General features: G+C 35.7%; 1 protein-coding gene across 12 annotated transcripts in view; it reads right to left on the reverse strand.

Annotated features, from left to right (window-relative positions):
- KLRF2 (killer cell lectin like receptor F2) overlaps positions 1-18,904 on the reverse strand; it is a 25,652-nt gene continuing 6,748 nt past the window's right edge. The window contains exons 2-8 of one of the 12 annotated variants that reach the window (XM_023192429.2): positions 14,959-14,990; positions 12,034-14,272; positions 8,525-8,623; positions 4,801-4,848; positions 3,167-3,315; positions 2,799-2,908; positions 1-732 (exon numbers count right to left, since the gene is read on the reverse strand). In XM_023192429.2, coding sequence (XP_023048197.1) covers positions 588-732; positions 2,799-2,908; positions 3,167-3,315; positions 4,801-4,848; positions 8,525-8,623; positions 12,034-12,100 — 618 coding nt within the window. In that variant the 5' untranslated portion in view covers positions 12,101-14,272; positions 14,959-14,990 and the 3' untranslated portion in view covers positions 1-587. Of the gene's footprint in view, positions 733-2,798; positions 2,909-3,166; positions 3,316-4,800; positions 4,849-8,524; positions 8,624-12,033; positions 16,667-18,904 lie in introns of those variants that run through there. The other 11 variants (XM_023192425.1, XM_023192427.2, XM_023192424.2 and 8 more) reach the window with 11 other exon arrangements.

The raw sequence follows: 18,904 nt of genomic DNA on the forward strand, positions 1-18,904 counted from the left end.
TTTTTTTTTTATTTGTATATGTTTAAACGGTACAAGTATAATTTTGTTACATGAATCAGAGTGGAGAAGTCTGAGCTATTAGTTTATCCATCCCCTAAATATTGTACATTATACCTATTAGGTAATTTCTCATTACCCACTCCCCACCAAACACTTCAGGCTGTGATACACAAATGAAAAATTCAGAATTCCATGCTTCAAATATTATATCTGTACATATACTGCTTCTTTCTTTCCAATCTACCGCATAGTACATATAGCTAAATAACATTCCTTTAAATTTGTTTTATTCTATGCTATTTTAATTGCAAAAGATATCAAACTATTAAATAACTATTAAAATAATTACTTTTTATTTAGCTTTCATTATCAATGCCATGGAAAAGACAAACCAGAAATCCAAGTATGGAGTAAAAGTTCTGTTCAGAAGTTGTCTTTGTGATCGATTTAGGATAAAATACTTTTCTCCTATTTAGATGATGTCTGTTAGCAGAAACTTTCTGTTACAAACTTTACCTAAAAAACCCAAGTCTTTAAAATCTGGCTCTGCTTTAACGTGCAAAGTATTTCTACATTTTGTTGTACATTTACACAACATTGGTTCTGTTGCGCGTCAAGATCGCATCTCTCTGGCAAATTCCCTTAAATGTGGAACTACAGTCTTCAGAATACACCCACTTCCCTGTGATAACAGCACAGCTCCTGTCATCAGTTGGTCCAATCACTGAAAACCTAAGAGATAAAGGACAGATTTTTGAGCATCTATCTTAAAATGATGGTAGTATCTCTTGAAGTTTTATCCAGCCAAACTTTTATAGATAATTCTTCAGCAACCAAAGTTTTGCAGAGGTTCTAGAATGGAATTTTCATTGCTAATACAGCTTCTTCTCCTCTTTCCTATCTTAGTAACAACACATGCAAGCTCAAGCTAGACTAGAAGACATTCCAGCTTCTTCCTTACCTCTCAAACCTCTCATTATATATACCTGCAAGACCCGAGTATTCTATTTCCAGATTATCTCTTCTATCCATTCACTTCTCCCAGCTTCTCAATTTAGACTCAAGCTACCATTATCTCTCCCTTATCTCTAGCCATAGCCTTCAAACTGACCTCCATAATTTCAATTTTGTTTCCCATCTATTAATTTTCCACATAGCAGCATAAATAATTTTTTATAAGGTAGGTAGATGCCAAAATGAAAATTTTTAATAGAAATTACACAGTGATAGGTATGCTATAACAATGTGAGTTGGGAGGCATTTGCCCAGGATTTTGTTTAAGTCAGAGTAAAAACTATTAAATGACCTTAAATTCCTCATATAACTTCCACAGTATAAGGTTAGGATGATGCACAATATATAAATGGAATGCCTTTGAAGATAGCTATTTCATAAACTAGTCTTTCTAGTTACTAATGATTATTTAAGAAAATACAGACTAAACACTGTTATAACCACCTGCATGTCTGTCATTTTCCTTAAATGATAAGATAAAAGCTTTTAAAAGGGATATTTTACCTTTATAGTAATGCTGGTTTCCAAAAAAAGTAAAAAAAATTATAATAAAAATTAGTAAGAAATCTTACTTTTTTTTTTCTCAAAGATTGCATTAAAAGCAGGTCCAGGAAATGGACACTACTTCATCCTTTAGTTTTATGTTCATGAAGGATGATAATAAATGTAGAATAGATGTACCCAGGTGTGGATAAATATCTAAACTGAAATGAACTATCACTCCATGGCCTTTGCTCCAAACTTAACCACATCTCAAGTGTTTTGGTAGTATGACTAGAAAGCACAGAAGAAAATATCTAAATGGGACACTTCAGAATTTTAAAGCACTCTTACATGCAATACCTCATGTTGTTCACATTAGAACAATGTGAAGAAAGTATCATGAATCTTTTTATACAGATAAAGAAGCAGGTATCAGGCTGGGAGTGGCGGCTCACACCTGTAATCTCAGCACTTTAGGAGGCTGAGGTGGGTGATAGTTTGAACTCAGGAGTCGGAGACAAGCCTGAGCAACATGGCAAAACTCTGTCTCTACAAAGCATACAAAAAATCAGCCAGGTGTAATGGCACCACACCTGTAGTTCTAGCTAGTCTGAGGCTGAAGTGGGAGAGCTGCTTGAGCCTGGAAGGTCAAATCTGCAGTGAGCAATGATCATGCCACTGCACTCCAGCCTGAGCCATAGAGCAAGGCTCTGCTGAAGAAAAGAAAGAAAGAAAGGGAGAAAGGGAAAAAGAGAGAAAGGAAGGAAAGAAGGAAGGGAGGAAGGGAGGAAGGAAGGAAGGGAGGGAGGGAGGAGGGAAACAGATATCAACAAGTTCAGTCGAATTTCTGAAGGGCAAAATTTTTAAAATCATGTTTTCTGATTTCAACTCCAGACCTTTCTACATATTCCAGCTTTTATTTATAGGTGAATTTTGTCTTTGCTTTTACCACATGAAAAGTATTTGCATACAATTATTTTCAAATGAGATTTAAATCAGATTAGAAATTTAAAAATTATTGAATTTTGGACAATTAAAATGCCAGGTGACAAAATGAATACTTTCCATTCCATTTTTCAAAATTAGTGAATGTTAAAGAAGAGAATAAGCAAAGAAAAAAAAAGGGAGGGGGAGGAAGGAAAGAAAGAAAAGAGAGAGCTAGAAAGGAAAAAGGAGAAAAAGAATTAAAGATAAGGGAAAACAGAGAGAGAAGGAAAAAAGAATAGAAAGTGAGGAAGCTTAATATAAAAATAATTCTATAAATAAACATTATCACCCCTCCCTTACAGATAACTACTCACAATTCTGGAACTAAAAAGTGTTCATCTATCCACATCCATAGGTTTCGGAATGTAACATATAGTCCAATCCAACCAAAATGTCCAGGTTTTAAACTGTTCTGTATGAACTCCTGCAGAGGAAATAGTGTATTTATTCATTCATTTGTTTAAACAAATTTTGATGCCTTCTATAGTGTGAGTCTCTGTGCCAGCATTAATAAAATATATTTTTTCATATACATTAGCATTTTTTCATGAACAATAGTAACTACATTATGGCTAACACATGTTCAAAAGCAAGGACAATAAACGTCCCATGCTTCTTAGGCAGTGAACTTGCACCTAGCCATTTTTCCTTGTGCAGTTAGATCCTGTTTTTGATTTCTCACCAGCTCATCCACATTTTGAATCACCAGTAAATGTGCCTGTAGCTGTGTACAATCACGTTGACTCTGTTTCCACGTTTTAAAAGAAGTTGAAAACCAGTAACATTTCCCTTGGTTCAGCAGCCAGTCATTTGGGCACAAATAATTGTGTCCTAAAGGAAAATATAGGGGAAAGTTAATTAAACTGTGACTACTTGGAAAATAGATTTTTCCAAGTCTTTTTTTGTCATTAAAAAGCATATTATATAAAATGAGAATAATTTGCTAACCTGTATATTTCCAGGAGTCGGGCAGGGTTTTGGATGATGGAGTAGGGGAGAACAAAGCTTGTGAATTCTAATCCCCATAATCAAAGGAAGCAAATTATAACATTTTTGACAGTTAATTATAAACTGGAAAAGTAAAAACTTATTATTTAATTTCCTCCACTATTTGGTTCTAATTCCTTTGACATTTCAATATTGTCTTTACATCCTGCAGTTCATGTCCGTGAGATTACTTACTGTTACTGATGCATTGGGTACTTATTCTCCTGTGCTTTTCGTTCATATTTTTATCTTAGTCTTGAATAGCCTCCCCTTCCTTCTTTACCCGCTAACTTTTTCTTTAATGTACAATTGTATGTCCACCTCAGAAAGGAAGCCTTGAACCAGTCAATTTCTGCTATCTATAAGACTCAACACATACGTATCATAATTGATACCTTTGTTAAAGCAAAGGACAAATCGTTTATGTCCTGGTCATTTGTAAACATCTCCGTATCTTCCACCTGATTGGAAGGTTTGTGAGGTGGGAATGTCATATTCATCTTTGACTGTCTTATCATTTAGTACTTTGTATGTAATAAATGCTTATTGTTGAATGTTGACTGGTTGGATTAAATATTTCTAAGTTAAAGCATGTCATATTTTCACTGTTAATATTTTAGTCTGTCAACTCTGACCCTAAAATTTTATTAAAAAATTATTTTTAGAAATAAAACTATATGTCCAGCTAAGATTAAAAAAGTAACCTGAGCAAGTATAACTTGAAAAAGGTTATTAGGACCTAAATTTAGATTTATGAAACATCATATATATTCTTAACTCATTAATACATGCTGTCATCTTGCTATCTAATATAATCCTAGTGAGCGCTTGGGATAGACCTATGTTTGATTAATCTACATGAAATATTCTATGATATAGTTATTATAATATCCTCATTTAAAAGTTTAAAGAATTATGTTTAATTTGCCTAAATTCATGTGAACAGTTGGCTGAAATGTCTTGATTCAAACACAGGTCTATCCCAAGCACACTCTTCCCACTACAGCCTACAGCCATTACATGTTACACCTATCAGTGGATGCTCGATAAATACTGGGTAAGTTAGGTATGGCAGGAAATCCACTATCATCCTGTTGTTGACTCACTAAAACCCTATTTTTTTCCTCCTAGAAATCACTACAACCGTCCTTTCTTTCAACCATTTGATATGCAGCAGTGGCACTGAGAAAGAGGATGTCCTTTTCAGTCTCATACCTTTCTCCACTAGCGCTGTTGGCTTACTGTGTAACATGGGTGAATGCAGGAAGAGGGAAGTCAAAACTAAATTTACCCCTAAAAGTAGCACACAACAAACAGAAAGAGTATTACCTGATAGACTGCTGATATTTACATTCTGGGAGAAATCCATTTTTTTATCTGTACTCAGTGCAAAGAAAAGATATGAGAAACATTTAAAAATTAATAGCAATCTAGGTACGTGAGAAAAAGTACCAGCAGAAAATGAAGGCATACTAATAAAAATTGTGAGTTTCTCTTCTCCTATGCATCCACTCCTCTTCTTCCCCAGATTTAACTACGTTTCACCATATCTGCTTTTACTCGTCTAAGTGCAAATCACAACTCTATTTTTTTATTTTTATTACTTTTTATTATTATTTATTTGTTTATTTTGAGACGGAGTCTCACGCAGTCTCGGTTCACTGCAAGCTCTGCCTCTCAGGTTCACACCATTCTCCTGCCTCAGCCTCCCAAGTAGCTGGGACTACAGGCACGCGCCACCACGTCCAGCTAATTTTTTGTATTTTTAGTAGAGACAGGGTTTCACCATATTAGCCAGGATGGTCTCAATCTCCTGACCTCGTGATCCGCCCACCTTGGCCTCCCAAAGTGCTGGGATTACAGGTGTGAGCCACTGCGTTTGGCCTACAATTCTAAATATTATGTACAATCTTAGACTTCATATATAATGTTACATTTTTGTATATTATTTTATTTTTTTCACTGGACTTTTTAATTGATGTTCTTTTTTCTTTTTTTTAAATTTTTATTACTTTTCTTAACTTTTAAAAATTTTATATATATACAGAATCTGGCTTTGTCACCTGAGTTGAAGTGCAGTGGGCCATCACAGCTCACTGCAACATCTGGATCCTGAGCTCAAGCCATCCTCTTGCCTCAGTTTCCCAAGTAGCTGAGAGTACAGGCACCCACCTCCACACCCAGCTAATTTTTGTACATTTTTTTACTAGGGACGGGGTTTTGCTATGTTGCCCAAACTGGTCTGTGGAACTCCTGGGCTCAAGCGCTCCGCCCGCCTCGCCTCCGAAAGTGCTGGGATTACAGACATGAGCTCCGACACCTAGTCTTGATCTTACTTCCCTTTGTTGCAGACCAAAAAAAAAAAAAAAAATCTTTTGACCATATCATCAAGTTCCTTCAGCTTCCTAGTTGCATCGTTTAGAGTTTGTTTTCATGTAGACAGAACTAATTGCTAGCTAGGAAAACAGAACACTTGTTCATTTGAAAAGTCTTTTAATTATATTCTGGGGCTACCTTGATTCTCTCTTAAGTTAGCCACCCACCTCCCACATTCTTTTTTGCTGTTGTTATTCCAAAAGAGTGAATGGAAAAAATATTTACTTGATTACTCTTGTTTTAAATTTAAGTTAAAATCAAGATTGCTCGTACCTTTGAAGGCATTATTGCTCCAGTAAAGTCTTTTTAGGTGCATTTAAAAATCTGATGCTAATTTGCTTTGGGGGAAAACTATTTATGTAAACCCTTTAGGATTACATTTTTACTCATGGTGTTCTGAAATTATCTATCTATCTAAATCTATCTACCTAATCTATCATCTCTTTCTATGTATTATCTATTTTTGTATTCTGTTCTGAACTTAGTGGGTTCTTGTAAGCTGAAAACTCATGGTTTTTGGTTTTGCTTTTACTCTTGAAAAATGGTTTATATTACTTTTTTCATTATTTTATATGTACTTTTTTTTCACCTATTTTCTTCTTCTGGAAGCTTGTTAAAAGAGCTATTGACCTTCCTGGATAAACAGGTATTTTTTTTTAAGTTTTTTTTGTCTCAGATATCCTCTTCTATTTATTTATTTATTTTTTCTGACATTTTTCTTTATGCTCTGGGATATTTGGTTAGCTATTATGACTTTTCAGAAGACAGGTCACAAGAAACAGGCAAGCTATGTGGTAGACCTATATACTACTCCCCTCTCTCACTCCAAAACCAAAACAAGGGGGTATACACTTTATTGCACGGACCACCAGTCCGTAAATCAGGGGCTCTACCTAGCTCTATCTATATATCTCACTGTTTTAGAGAGTTCTTTTTTTTTTTTTTTTTTTTTCCATGCTATAGGGGCAAAACCCACTGTGTAAATAGACCGACAGATTGACAAGACACCAATCGAAAAGAGCATGGCTTAGGAAGTCTTTCACTTAATTAGTTTGCTTCATTTTTTTGACTTTCAAAAGTTATTTTATTTTTAAATTTAATGGGTAATAAGCATTGTATGTATTAAAGAATTACCTTGTTTTAGACCTCCATTTACCCTCTGACTCTCCTCTCTGAAGTGGAGCCCTGCCTTAGCTTAGCCATGATGAACAGCTTTCATCTACACAGAAGTTGTCTTTTACGCTGTCTTTGAACTAAGTTTCTCCCCTTTGATTTATCCAATAGCATTATACTATCCACTTTTCATTTGTTTTTAAATTTTCTCCCCTTTCCATTCTATGTGCTTTGATTAATTTACTCTATTTTGTTATCTTTTCTTGTTCTACAGATAGATTCTTGGAAGAGAGGAGATATAAATATTTATGGTCAATACTCCATTTTGACTGGAAGCCATGAAGAGTATTTTAAACTGGTCAAAATCCAAGGACAAATTTTATAGAAACACACATATTGTAATTGTTATTAATTTATTAGAATAAAAATATGGCTAGAAAAAATATTTTTCCTACTAGTAATTCATCAACATATCAAAATTTATTGATTTCTTCTCAATAGTGGTTTTCTTTAAAAGAATAATTATTGCATCATTTATGTCATTTTACCATTTTTATTTTATTGAAGAGAAAACTGATATACAAGAGAGCAGACTGGCCTGTAAAAATCATACTCAGTGTCTACCAAGAAATTATCTACTCCTGAATTTTAGGAACATTTTTAAAGCCATAGTAATTACTACAGTGGATTCAACTTCTTAGAATTACTGGTTAACAGAAAGCAACACTTACTTAGGTAGATTCATAATAATAAAAATAGTCATTTAACATTGAATGTTAAATAAGTGGACCTTTTCGGGTGATTAGTAATTGATTTCAGTATAGCACTGAACACATTTGAGGTATATGATTGATATTTAGAGAAAAAATACATTAAGTAGAATATATATTTGGTCTGAGAAAAGTCTGACATTTTCCCTTGTTGTATTGGGAAAAACACAAAATTGCCCAATTGCCCAATACAAAAATAGACCCTTTATTAAGAAGTAAAGGAGCTTCTACGCTACAGAAGTTGCCTTAGGACTCACCTATTTTTAGAAATCTCATCTCAGAAGCCCCCAAAATCTATTTCCTGTCATGTTGTATGTAAGACACTACTCATTTTAGCTCACAGCCTTAAAAGCAAGACAGAAAAATCAAAGAAACTATCAATTTCTTTGGTTCAAATAGAATAGCTACAGTATACACATGTAAGTACCACTTCAGGAAGAAAAAAGTCTAGAGGTCTAAAATGGTTTTCAGAGGGGTCTTAAAAATATATATATACTTAAATAATGATCTCACAAAGTGATACCAATGAGCACACACTCTTTAGTAAAAATACATTCCTTTTTTGTTATAAGATAATGAAGTCAACCTCTATTGGGAGTTCTTTATAAGAAAAGATGCAGAATAAATACCAAGTTTGCATTTGAGCATTTAATTTTTAAAATTTAACATAATTTTATAATAAGACATATATCAGTTTTGGGCTACAATGTATAGCTTATCTTGGCATTCAGAGGAATGAAGGATCAACATTTATCTTCCGAAAATGTTCACATAAATAAAAATTTACTACTCACGCCAGAACTTCAGGCCAATCACTGTCATAATGAAAATAAGGATCCCAATGCATCCAAATATGAGCAGAAGACAATAATATTGTGGATATAGGGAGAAATCTGAAATGTTGAATTTTACTTCATGAATTTTAGAATTCTTGTGATTATTCACTTTATAAATTTTTTTCATTTTTATTACAGAGACAGTTCACGTTCATTTTAGATATGTCATTAGAATTTATGATTAAATGAAAATTTAAAAATAAAAAGTGTATAATCCCAAACCAAGGAGATACTACTATTATTAAATGTTTTGGATTGTACTGACATGGATTTGTTAATTATTTGGTGGTGTTTTTGAGGACCTAAAAATGATGTCTTAAATTCCATACATACTATACATACAAATAAATATGACATGTATTATTTATATAAATTATATAAGATATAAATATTTGTTACACATATTATTATATAAAATATAAAGATATACAATGTAAACATATTTTTCTATACATGTAAATTATATAGAAAGAATAATATATAAAATGTATATATTTATGTCAGGCACAATTATGTGTTTTATTCAATTTAGTGAGTCGCTGTTAAGAAATAAAAGAGGGAAAGAAATATTTATTAAAATCCTATTATATACCAATCACTGTACTGGAAATATCCACATTTTATTTCACCTTATACCTGTAATATATTATATTTTCTGGGTTTGACTCTTCAGACAGGAATCAGTTTCACCCTAGGTAGTATTAGATCTCCAATTCATGATGCTTATATGGCATCTATGCTATAGTATTTTATCACATTAGAGTTGGAAGAGCAGTTTCCTTACAGAGGAATAAATGAATAATCTCTAGAGCATTTAAACAGGGACACGTATATTATAATCCTCTTTCAATTTTATCTACTTTTTTCCACATATTAGCACTTTTGAATAAATTGGATTTATACACTTTTTTCACAAAATTATAACAAGTTCCTTTTATATGCAGACATCATATAATTAATATCTCAATCTAAAATCATTCTAGCCAACTTACCAGGCTAGTGGCCAAAGAGAAAGCAAAGTAATTTGAGATACTCTGATAATTATTCCCTAGTTTTTATTATTTTATCTACAAACAAGCATTTAATTTCATCACCTTGGTTGTACATTTCACAAATAATTTGCCATCTACATCATAATAAAAGTGCTGTTTCTCAAATCTAATTTCCATGTGGATGCTTTACTTCAATAGGTTTTATGGATTTACTGCATCTGATTAGATCTATAGTATATACTTAGAGAATTTACTATATGTAGTGTACCTTTTGAAATTTACTACTCAATTGTCTGTATTACTAAGTACAAAATAATTTTCTTTCTTTTTCTTCCCTGTAGATATTTCTGCTGTTCAAGCAAACATGGAAAGACTTCTACTTAATTGAAAATCATCAAAATACATTTCTGCAATTTTATGAGAAAATACCAATCACAGGTATATGGATCTGTAGTTAATTGGTAATAAAGAACAAGTGCTCTTTCCATACATGGAAACTTCTTGCCAAATAAGATTTATAAAAAACCTAACAATAGATCAAAAATTAATATTTTCATGTAAGCCATGATTTACATACTATATCAAGCCAGATGAACAGAGAGCTGAGTACCTGAAGTGCAGTATGCTGACCTATCTTAGCAATGCTTGGCTAGATGCCATTGGCTTACATGGGGCTATACGAAGAAATTACCCTGCAAAATCTGCTAGTGCTACTATTGCAAGAACACTAATTGTATTATTTTATGTGCTTCATGAGAACTCAGGAAAATACTTTTTCTGATTTAGGACCAAGATTATTTATATCTATCTTAAGCAATAGGTGTAACTTTATCTTATACACAAGGTAAATTGAACAACTTCCATTAGGGCAATAAGAACATGGAAGCTTGGAAGCAAATGTATGGCAAGCGCAAACGTGCCTACAGTAATTTTTGTGGCCCAATTTATTTTCCCAGCCCTATCCTTCTTTCTTTCATAATTTAAATGGATATTTCTTATATTTTATGTATCAACACTCAGATTTTCAGTCTCTGTACACATTTGTATATTAAAAAGTAGTTTGTAGATTAAAAAGTAGTAAATTTAACATTCACATAAAAGCATCATTAGGTAGATTTTTCTTATTATAAATCAAAGTATTGAGATTTAAGAAGGCTAAAAGCTTCTGCCCAGAGCCATACATTTAGTCTGTGGGCTTTAGGGTCTGACTAACTTTTTTCTTTTCTTTTTTTTTTTTTTTTTTTTTTTTGTGGAGTCTTGCTCTGTCACTCAGGCTGGAGTGCAGTGGCATGATCTCAGCTGACTGCAACCTCTGCCTCCCGGGTTCAAGTGATTCTCCTGCCTAAGCCTCCCAAGTAGTTGGGATTACAGGCACACACCAACATATCCAGCTAATTTTTTTTGTATTTTTAGTAGAGACAGGGTTTCATGGTGTTGGCCAGGCTGGTCTCGAATTCCTGACCTCAGGTGACCCACTCACCTCTGCCTCCCAAAGTTCTGGGATTACAGGCATGAGCCATCATGCCTGGCCTGCCTCAGTCAATTTAACACCAAGGGTACTAGTTTTGCTGCATGGAAGTAAGTTACTATGGAAAAAGTAAACATTTGCTTCATGATATTGAAACACGAAAAAGATCCTGAGTCTTCAGATAATGAGAAAAGTGTCATTTGGGGGGGGTGCAGGGGAAGTTTGCATTTGCTAGATATAAAATGAGATAGTACACGAGAACGTTCAATATATATGGCAGAACTGCCACTGTGACTGGTAATTCTCAATTTCTGGCCTATGTCATCTTAACTTAGGTCTTAGCTATTTCAACAAGATTCTTTTCAAAATTCCTGAATAAACAAATAAAGCCAACCACAAAGCAGCCCTAAGGAGCAAGGATTACCATTTTTATGTTTTTTCCTCTCTTCTCACATTCCTGGTGGATTGTTCTACCAGTCCTATAGAGATGTTATGGAGACTAAAAATATTCTATATGTATAAGCATATATAAGCATATATCTATATAAGCTTATATATATATATATGCTTTTTAAGCTGTAAAACACTACAGGACCAACCACCACTAGATCTTACCTTCCAACTATAATAGGCAACTTCACGAAACATGTTTTCATAGATATCATACCAACATTAGTGTTTCCATAAACTTTAAGTTTTGTAGGAGGAAGTTTCTGTAAAAACACGACTTTTCAGCCTTTTCTTCAAAACTTATGTTCTTATGCTACAACACACAGGATTACGCATCGTCATATTAGCATTTCTCTTACCTCATGACTCTGAAAATACAGCCTTTTTATTGTTGATGCTTTCATGAATCTAAATAATCTAACAGACAATTTATGACCATTTTTATATTCCTTATTATTATCAATGTTAAGATGTTAAAAATATTCTAAGATAATTCTCTTGCTAGAAGAATCATGAAATTTTAAACTAAATGCGGTGACGGGGAGTAATATTCCTACCTTTAGATTTCTGCTTCGATTTACGATTCTTGAAACTCAACATCATATATCCATCTTCATTCTCCATCTCTTCAAATGTTTAATGTGTTATTATCCAGAGAATAGTACAAAGAAAATGGACACTAATCTCAACCTTGGATATGTCTCTTAGGCACAAAGTACCAAAAGAAAACTAAAAGGAAGGCCAAAAATAGTCAAAATTTACTCAGACACAGATGTCTAAAACCACACAGGATGTGTTGGTAAATGAAAATGGATATAAGCTTGTTAATATCTGGCTGCAATTCTTTGAATTTCAAGGTAAAAGTAGCTAGTGTGTTCTACTGTTTTCAACAAATGGACTTTGTTCCTGCCACTTGTGTGCGGTGTATTAGAAACATAATAGAGAACAAGATAGACCTACTTCCTTTCTTCATGTCTTTTATAATAAAGTAAGAGAAAAAATAAAATAAAACAAATAATCTCTAAACAAACAAAACAAATGTCTAGGTAAATGAAAATTCTAATTAAAAAAGTTAAAATAGCCATTTTGCTAATTGGGACATAGATTAAAAAGTAGTAAATTTAATTTAACAGTCACGTAAAAGCATCATTAGGTAGATTTTTCTTATTATAAATCAAAGTATTGAGATTTAAGAAGGCTAAAAGCTTCTGCCCAGAGCCATATATTTAGTCTGTGGGCTTTAAGGTCTGACTAATTTTTGACTAGTAGGGTCCAAATAACAATGGTTAGATGCCACAAAACAGGAAAATAAAAGATCAGCAAGTCTCAAGTCAGTGACAATAGGGGTCACTTGGAAAGAATTTAACTCTTTAAACTTTTTTGTTTGTTTGTTTGTTTTTCAGAAAATGCCTGACAGATTTTCCTTCAGTAGGTGTGGCCGTTTATTTTCTGTCAACCTGGCTGAGTCAGAGTCCAGATACTTGATCAAACATCACTCTGCTTATTTTTGTGAGGGATTCATATTTAAATCAGCGACCTTTGAGTAAGACAGATTTGCCTCCTCTGTAATGTGACTGGGCCTTATTGAGTCAGTTGGAGCCTTGAATAGAACAAAAAGACTTATCTTCCCTGAGTGAGAGAGAATTCTCCAGCAATGGCCTTCAGACTTTATCTGCGGCTCCTCCTGATTCTACAGACAGTGGACTTTCACTTGAATTGAGCCTTCCTAGGTACCCAGTCTGTCCATGGCCACTTGCAGAATTTTGACTTACCAGCCTCCATAATCACATTCCTTATTTTATATATATTTTACTTAACACACACACACTCACACACACACACGCTAATGGTTCTGTTTCTGCTACATGGCCACTCAATATCAATCCATTCATTAAATACCAGAGTATCCGGGGAAAGAGGCTGTTTCCCACAGCACATGTTGTGTTCACCTGATTATTGAGGATCCTCTTCAACACTGGACGTCACTTGTGAGTATTTACGTGGGAATGCATATTTACACACTCCATGTCCATTCTGTGTGATTTCTATATGTACCTCTTAGCTTCTCATTAGTTTTTCTATTTTGTTCTTTTTGAGTTTCTGACAAGCCATCTCACCTATTAGTTTCTGATGAGACAATTTAGATGTATTTCTCTGAGAGCTTATCCCTCCTGTCAGGTGCACAACCAGACATATCATCCAAACTTCTGTTCAGTGAGAACACTTACCTTCATTTCTGTCTTTCACAGTCTTCTCCTGAATGGGACTGTAGTGTGGCATCTATTCCAGCTGCCGTATTTTACGTATCCACTGATAAACCTATTTTTTTCAACTACTTCCGTGTAAGATCGTACAGAACCCTCTGTTCCACCCCCAACCTGGGCCATAGGTATGGTTGAGGTGGAGATGGCAAAGGAATGCAAACATGTGGCATGGGAGTCTGAGCCATCTGCTCATGCAGTTTACTCTGCTTCTTTGGAACTGTTCAGGCCTTGCCTCCAAAATGCCACAGTTATGTTTGTGATAAAATGCTTCTGTGCACTTCTAAATCTAGGGTTCATTGGGTCAAAGTGGTCAAGTTGGATCAAGTTCATGGTGGTGAACATATGTCTTATAAAAATATGTAGTATGTTTACTGCTTACTTTTCACCAGGAACAGTTAGCATGATAGCATCAATGTAAATGAATCTATTGTGTGCAACCAGTTCTGAGGTATAACATGTTGGGAGCTTTATCAAGATGATTTAGTTCCCTCTGGGCCATCTTATAACAGAGATCAGGAGAGCGGACACACACCTGGGCAAGGCAACAAAGAAATACTTGTTATTTCTGTTTGTAAATACAAGCCAGTAACCATCACAGGTTCTCAGCTTTTTCCCAGTATATAGTCATTCAAGAAAATGGCTGAAGTTTCCTCCGGTTTAGGTGTTGGGAGATAAATATCATAATTACACCTGTGGCCACGTTACAATGTCTTTCACCAAGAGACCCAGCCTATCTCCTCCCCAGTTGAGTGGTTCCTGGTCTGGGAAGAGTTTTGCCAGTTTGAAGTCTGGGGATTGGGTGAGACACAATGAAACTCCTCTCTGAAAATATGGATTAAGTTTCTGGCCAACATCCATGGAATTTTCCTTAGCATATCAAGCAGCTCCTTAGTGAAACATCCTTTCTGTTTTCTTTTCTTTTCTTTTCTTTTTTCATTTCCCAAAACTTCAAAACCAGCTAATCATTGTCACAGATTTCTGTGGATGAAAACTCTGATTACTAATCATTCCCTTTGGCTTATTGTGGCAACTGCAACCCCTTGACCTCTAGAATCAAATTATTGCCATTGATATCAGAAAGCCCGATTCTGCTGTAGCATCTCCCAGTACATCTGTAGTCAACAGAGAACAGTTGCCGCAGCAGGTTGTCACCAGGTTCCTTCACAAAAGCATTCTCCATCCCCCCATCCTCCCAAAAAATCAGTTCACAAAACTGACCTTGAAGAAAGGAAATCAAAGTCTAGAGGAGGCTGTAGAAAGGAGAGAGAAGGTGGTCAACGACTGCCTAGCCTCTTCACTGTATAAAAGGTGGCAACCTCAAAACTGTTCCCCACCCCCATCCAGGGCTCCAGACCCCTCAGTTCTACCCAAGAGCCATCAAGTAGCTTCAGAAGCTTCTCTTTCCTTTACCTTCTATGTCTGGGCTAATTCTCTCAGTATGGGTCTAACAGATTTGGTGGGATCGAATGCTGAAATATTTTAGAGTATCAAAACTTGAAGATGTATAAAATTTGTATCTGAATGTTTTTCCCAAACTATAGATTTATTCAGTGTTTTCTATATAATTATAATTAAGTTCTGTCAGTTTAACCCTCTGCATATTTCCCTAGTAAATTCATTACTTCCCATTTTAAAGGACATCATCTTGGCTCAACCTCCGTGTAGGCTGACGTTATTCCTTCATGGCATTTAGTCTCCTTTTGCCCTCTCCCCTTGGCCCATGAACAACAAAAGAGTATCTTTAAGGGTTGAGATACTCAATAAATGTGATGCTCCACAAATCCAAAATAGACGTAGAAAATGTGCATCTTTTACAAAATTCATATCCTCATGTATGAAGTAGTTAATAAAAGCAAGTCTTCATTCTCTCCAGAAACGTTACAACTTTACACTTCCGAAATTTAGAATTTCCTACACCCATACCAGATTATCATTTTAATCTTAAGTGGGCAGTTTTTTTATTTTTATTTTTTGACACAGGGTCTGTTCTGTTACCCAGGCTGATGTAGAGGTGTGATCATAACTCACTGTAACCTCGAACTCCTGAGTTCAAGTAATTATAGACACATTGTTAATCTGATAGGCTGTTGCATTGTTTCACTTTAGATTTCTTGGATTTTCATTGTGTTTAGACAACTTTGGATACGCTGACTATATATGCCTTGTTATGGGTTAACTATTTGTGCCTTTGTTCATTTTCTGTTACTAACGTCTTTATGACTATTCCTCCATATATGTTCATTCATATATTGATTCATTCTATAAGACTGTTTGAATATATGTTATGCTACGGCCACAGTTCTAACCACCGAGAATACATCATCGAGTAAAACAGATAAACACCTCTGAGTTCATGGCTTCATGGAGCTTTCATTCCAGTGGCAGAGACAGAGACACATGTTACCCACTGCCCAGGAGTTCGTATATGTTTTAAATGTGGGTTACTTTTATTGTCTTATGAAGCTCAGTTAGTGGTGCTGTAGTATAACTATTATCCAATTAGAGCTTTCATCTACATCCAAAACAGACCTTTCTAAGAACCAACTAAACTTTATTCCTCGTTTATCAGCAGGTATTAGGAAGTATCTTAAACAGCCATAGACATGAGCCGAGGGAAAAGTGCCAGTGAAACAGCTGGATAGTATCATTAGTATCATTTCTGAAGCTTGCCTGTGTTCTCTGGTTGGCATAGGGGTTTTCAGCTTGCCTTTTCACTGAGAATCTGCCTGTGCTGATTCTGAATATACCAATCTCATCTTATAATGAATTGCTGCTGGGAGTGCCTGAACTTATATTTGGTGAGTCTTACAGGTTTATTTTTCTTTTCTTTTCTTTTTTCTTTTTCTTTTTCTTGAGATGGAGTCTTGCTCTTTATATTTGGTGAGTCTTACAGGTTTCTTTTTCTTTTCTTTTCTTTTTTTTTTTTCTTCTTGAGATGGAGTCTCACTCTGTCACCCAGGCTGGAGTGCCATGGCGGGATCCTGGCTCACTGCAACTTCTGCCTCTCAGGTTCAAGTGATTCTCCTGCCTCAGCCTCCTGAGTAGCTGGGATTACATGCATCCGCTACCACGCCTGGCTTTTTTTTTTTTTTTTTTTTTTTTGTATTTTTAGTGGAGACGGAGTTTCACCATGCTGGCCAGGCTGGCCTTGAACTCCTGACCTCAAGTGATCCATGCCTCTTGGCCTCCCAGAGTGCTGGGATTACAGGCATGAGCCACCACGCCAGGCTGGGTTTCATTTTATTAATGGCAGTTCAGAACATATGGAGGCCTGATGACTCACATCCGAGCAATCGATTTCTGCAAGGTCCAGGAGCATTCCAGGAGCTATTTCACAAAAGTTCTGTAAATGCTTAGCTATAATTGACCTGGTATTGCCCTAGGACTCAAAGGATCAGTAGAAATTATGTTTCACCTGTTAGGACTTGGCCATAAATTCCACAAATTTTTTTCTCACCATTGATATCTTTGGTATTACAGTGTGCCACAGGTTACATGGCTTCAGTGGTAGAGATGCTTCCGCTGCAGCCAGATTTGCTGAGGAGTCCATGTTTTCTCTCTGGGCCGTGATGGGAGCCTTGCAACCTTTTGTGTCCGCTAATACATATGTCAGTGTTCCAGGTATGAACACTGGCCCTTCAGTATCCAATGAGGCCTACTAGACATTGTGTTCTCTACTTTTTTAAAGAGATGCCCCGGCGTGCGCCAAACCCATGTAAACATAAAAGTTTTACTGATGCACTTTGGGAGGCCGAGGCGGGCGGATGACGAGGTCAGGAGATCGAGACCATCCTGGCTAACACTGAAACCCCGTCTCTACCAAAAGTATAAAAAATTTGGCGGGCGCCTGTAGTCCAAGCTACTCGGGAGGCTGAGGCAGGAGAATGGTGTGAACCCGGGGGGCGGAGCTTGCAGTGAGCCGAGATCGTGCCACTGCACTCCAGCCTGGGCGACAGAGTGAGACTCTGTCTTAAGAAACAATTTTTTTTTCTCTGATGTGATGCAGTGGCCATTCAATCTTTGTTGTATTCACAACTCACTGAAGTGTATACATCTTACCAGAGTTTCCAATGTGCTTGCTCGTTCTTTCTCATCTAGTTCAAGTTCTACAATGTCATTAGCATAGTGAACAAGAGTTAAATTTTGTAGGCTGTCCAAGCAGTCCAGGTCTCTTCGCTATATTATGATAAAGAGTGGGAGAGTTAACAGACCTGGGGTAAGAATGTAAGTGTTTACCCATGTCAGCCCTAAATAAATACCGAACATTTTTGGTACTCATTTGTTAAAATAGATAAAAAATAATTATTTTGCCAAATTAGTGGCCATATTTTCTGTACCTGAGGGTGGGGTAATTTGCTTTAACAAGTATACCACATTTAAATCAGCAGCTACACTTGGAATTATTGTTTGGTTGAGTTTGCAATAATCAATTGTCATCATCCAGAATCCATAGTTTTTGTCAGTGCTGCACTGGTGAATAAAATAGAGATAAATGGATACCAGCATCCTTGCATCTTTGAGGTATTTATGGGTGGCAATGACCTTTGTCATTCACTCTATAATGCAAAATTGTTTTGGGTTTACATCATGTGCAGTGGAGGAGAGGAGAGTAGTTTCAGGAGCCTTGGTCTTTCTCACCATAGTACATACCAAGCTGGCCAAGGAATCAATGTGAACTTTGTACCAATTCTTAAGTATGTGATGTCCAATTATGTATTCAAAGACCAAAGAATGTCTACTGGGTGAGTCCTTGGGCCTGCTGTGAGCCAGACATAAACAAGTACCCTATTACTGGGACTCCATAAGCTTCTACTCTGACAGGAGGCTCATGATCCTTTCCTGGGAATCAATGTCAACTTACACCTGCATTCTGCAATCCTAGAAATGTATGTCCTGGATTTTTTCCCAGTTATTCAAATAAATGGGCATGAATCCTGTTGTGAACTGATCTGTGCTCCCATCCAAACACATATGCTGAAGACCTAACCCCCAGTGGGACTATATTTTAAGAGAGTGTCTTTAGGAGGAACCTAAGGTTAAATAAGTTCATAAGGGTAAGGCCTTAATCTCACAAGACTGGTATATACATATAAAAAGAGAGAAAGATACCATCTCTGCACATACACAGAGAAAATGTCATGTGAGGACACAGTGAGAAGGCAGT

This window comes from Piliocolobus tephrosceles, chromosome 10 (assembly GCF_002776525.5).
Source record: "Piliocolobus tephrosceles isolate RC106 chromosome 10, ASM277652v3, whole genome shotgun sequence".
Lineage (NCBI taxonomy): Eukaryota > Metazoa > Chordata > Mammalia > Primates > Cercopithecidae > Piliocolobus > Piliocolobus tephrosceles.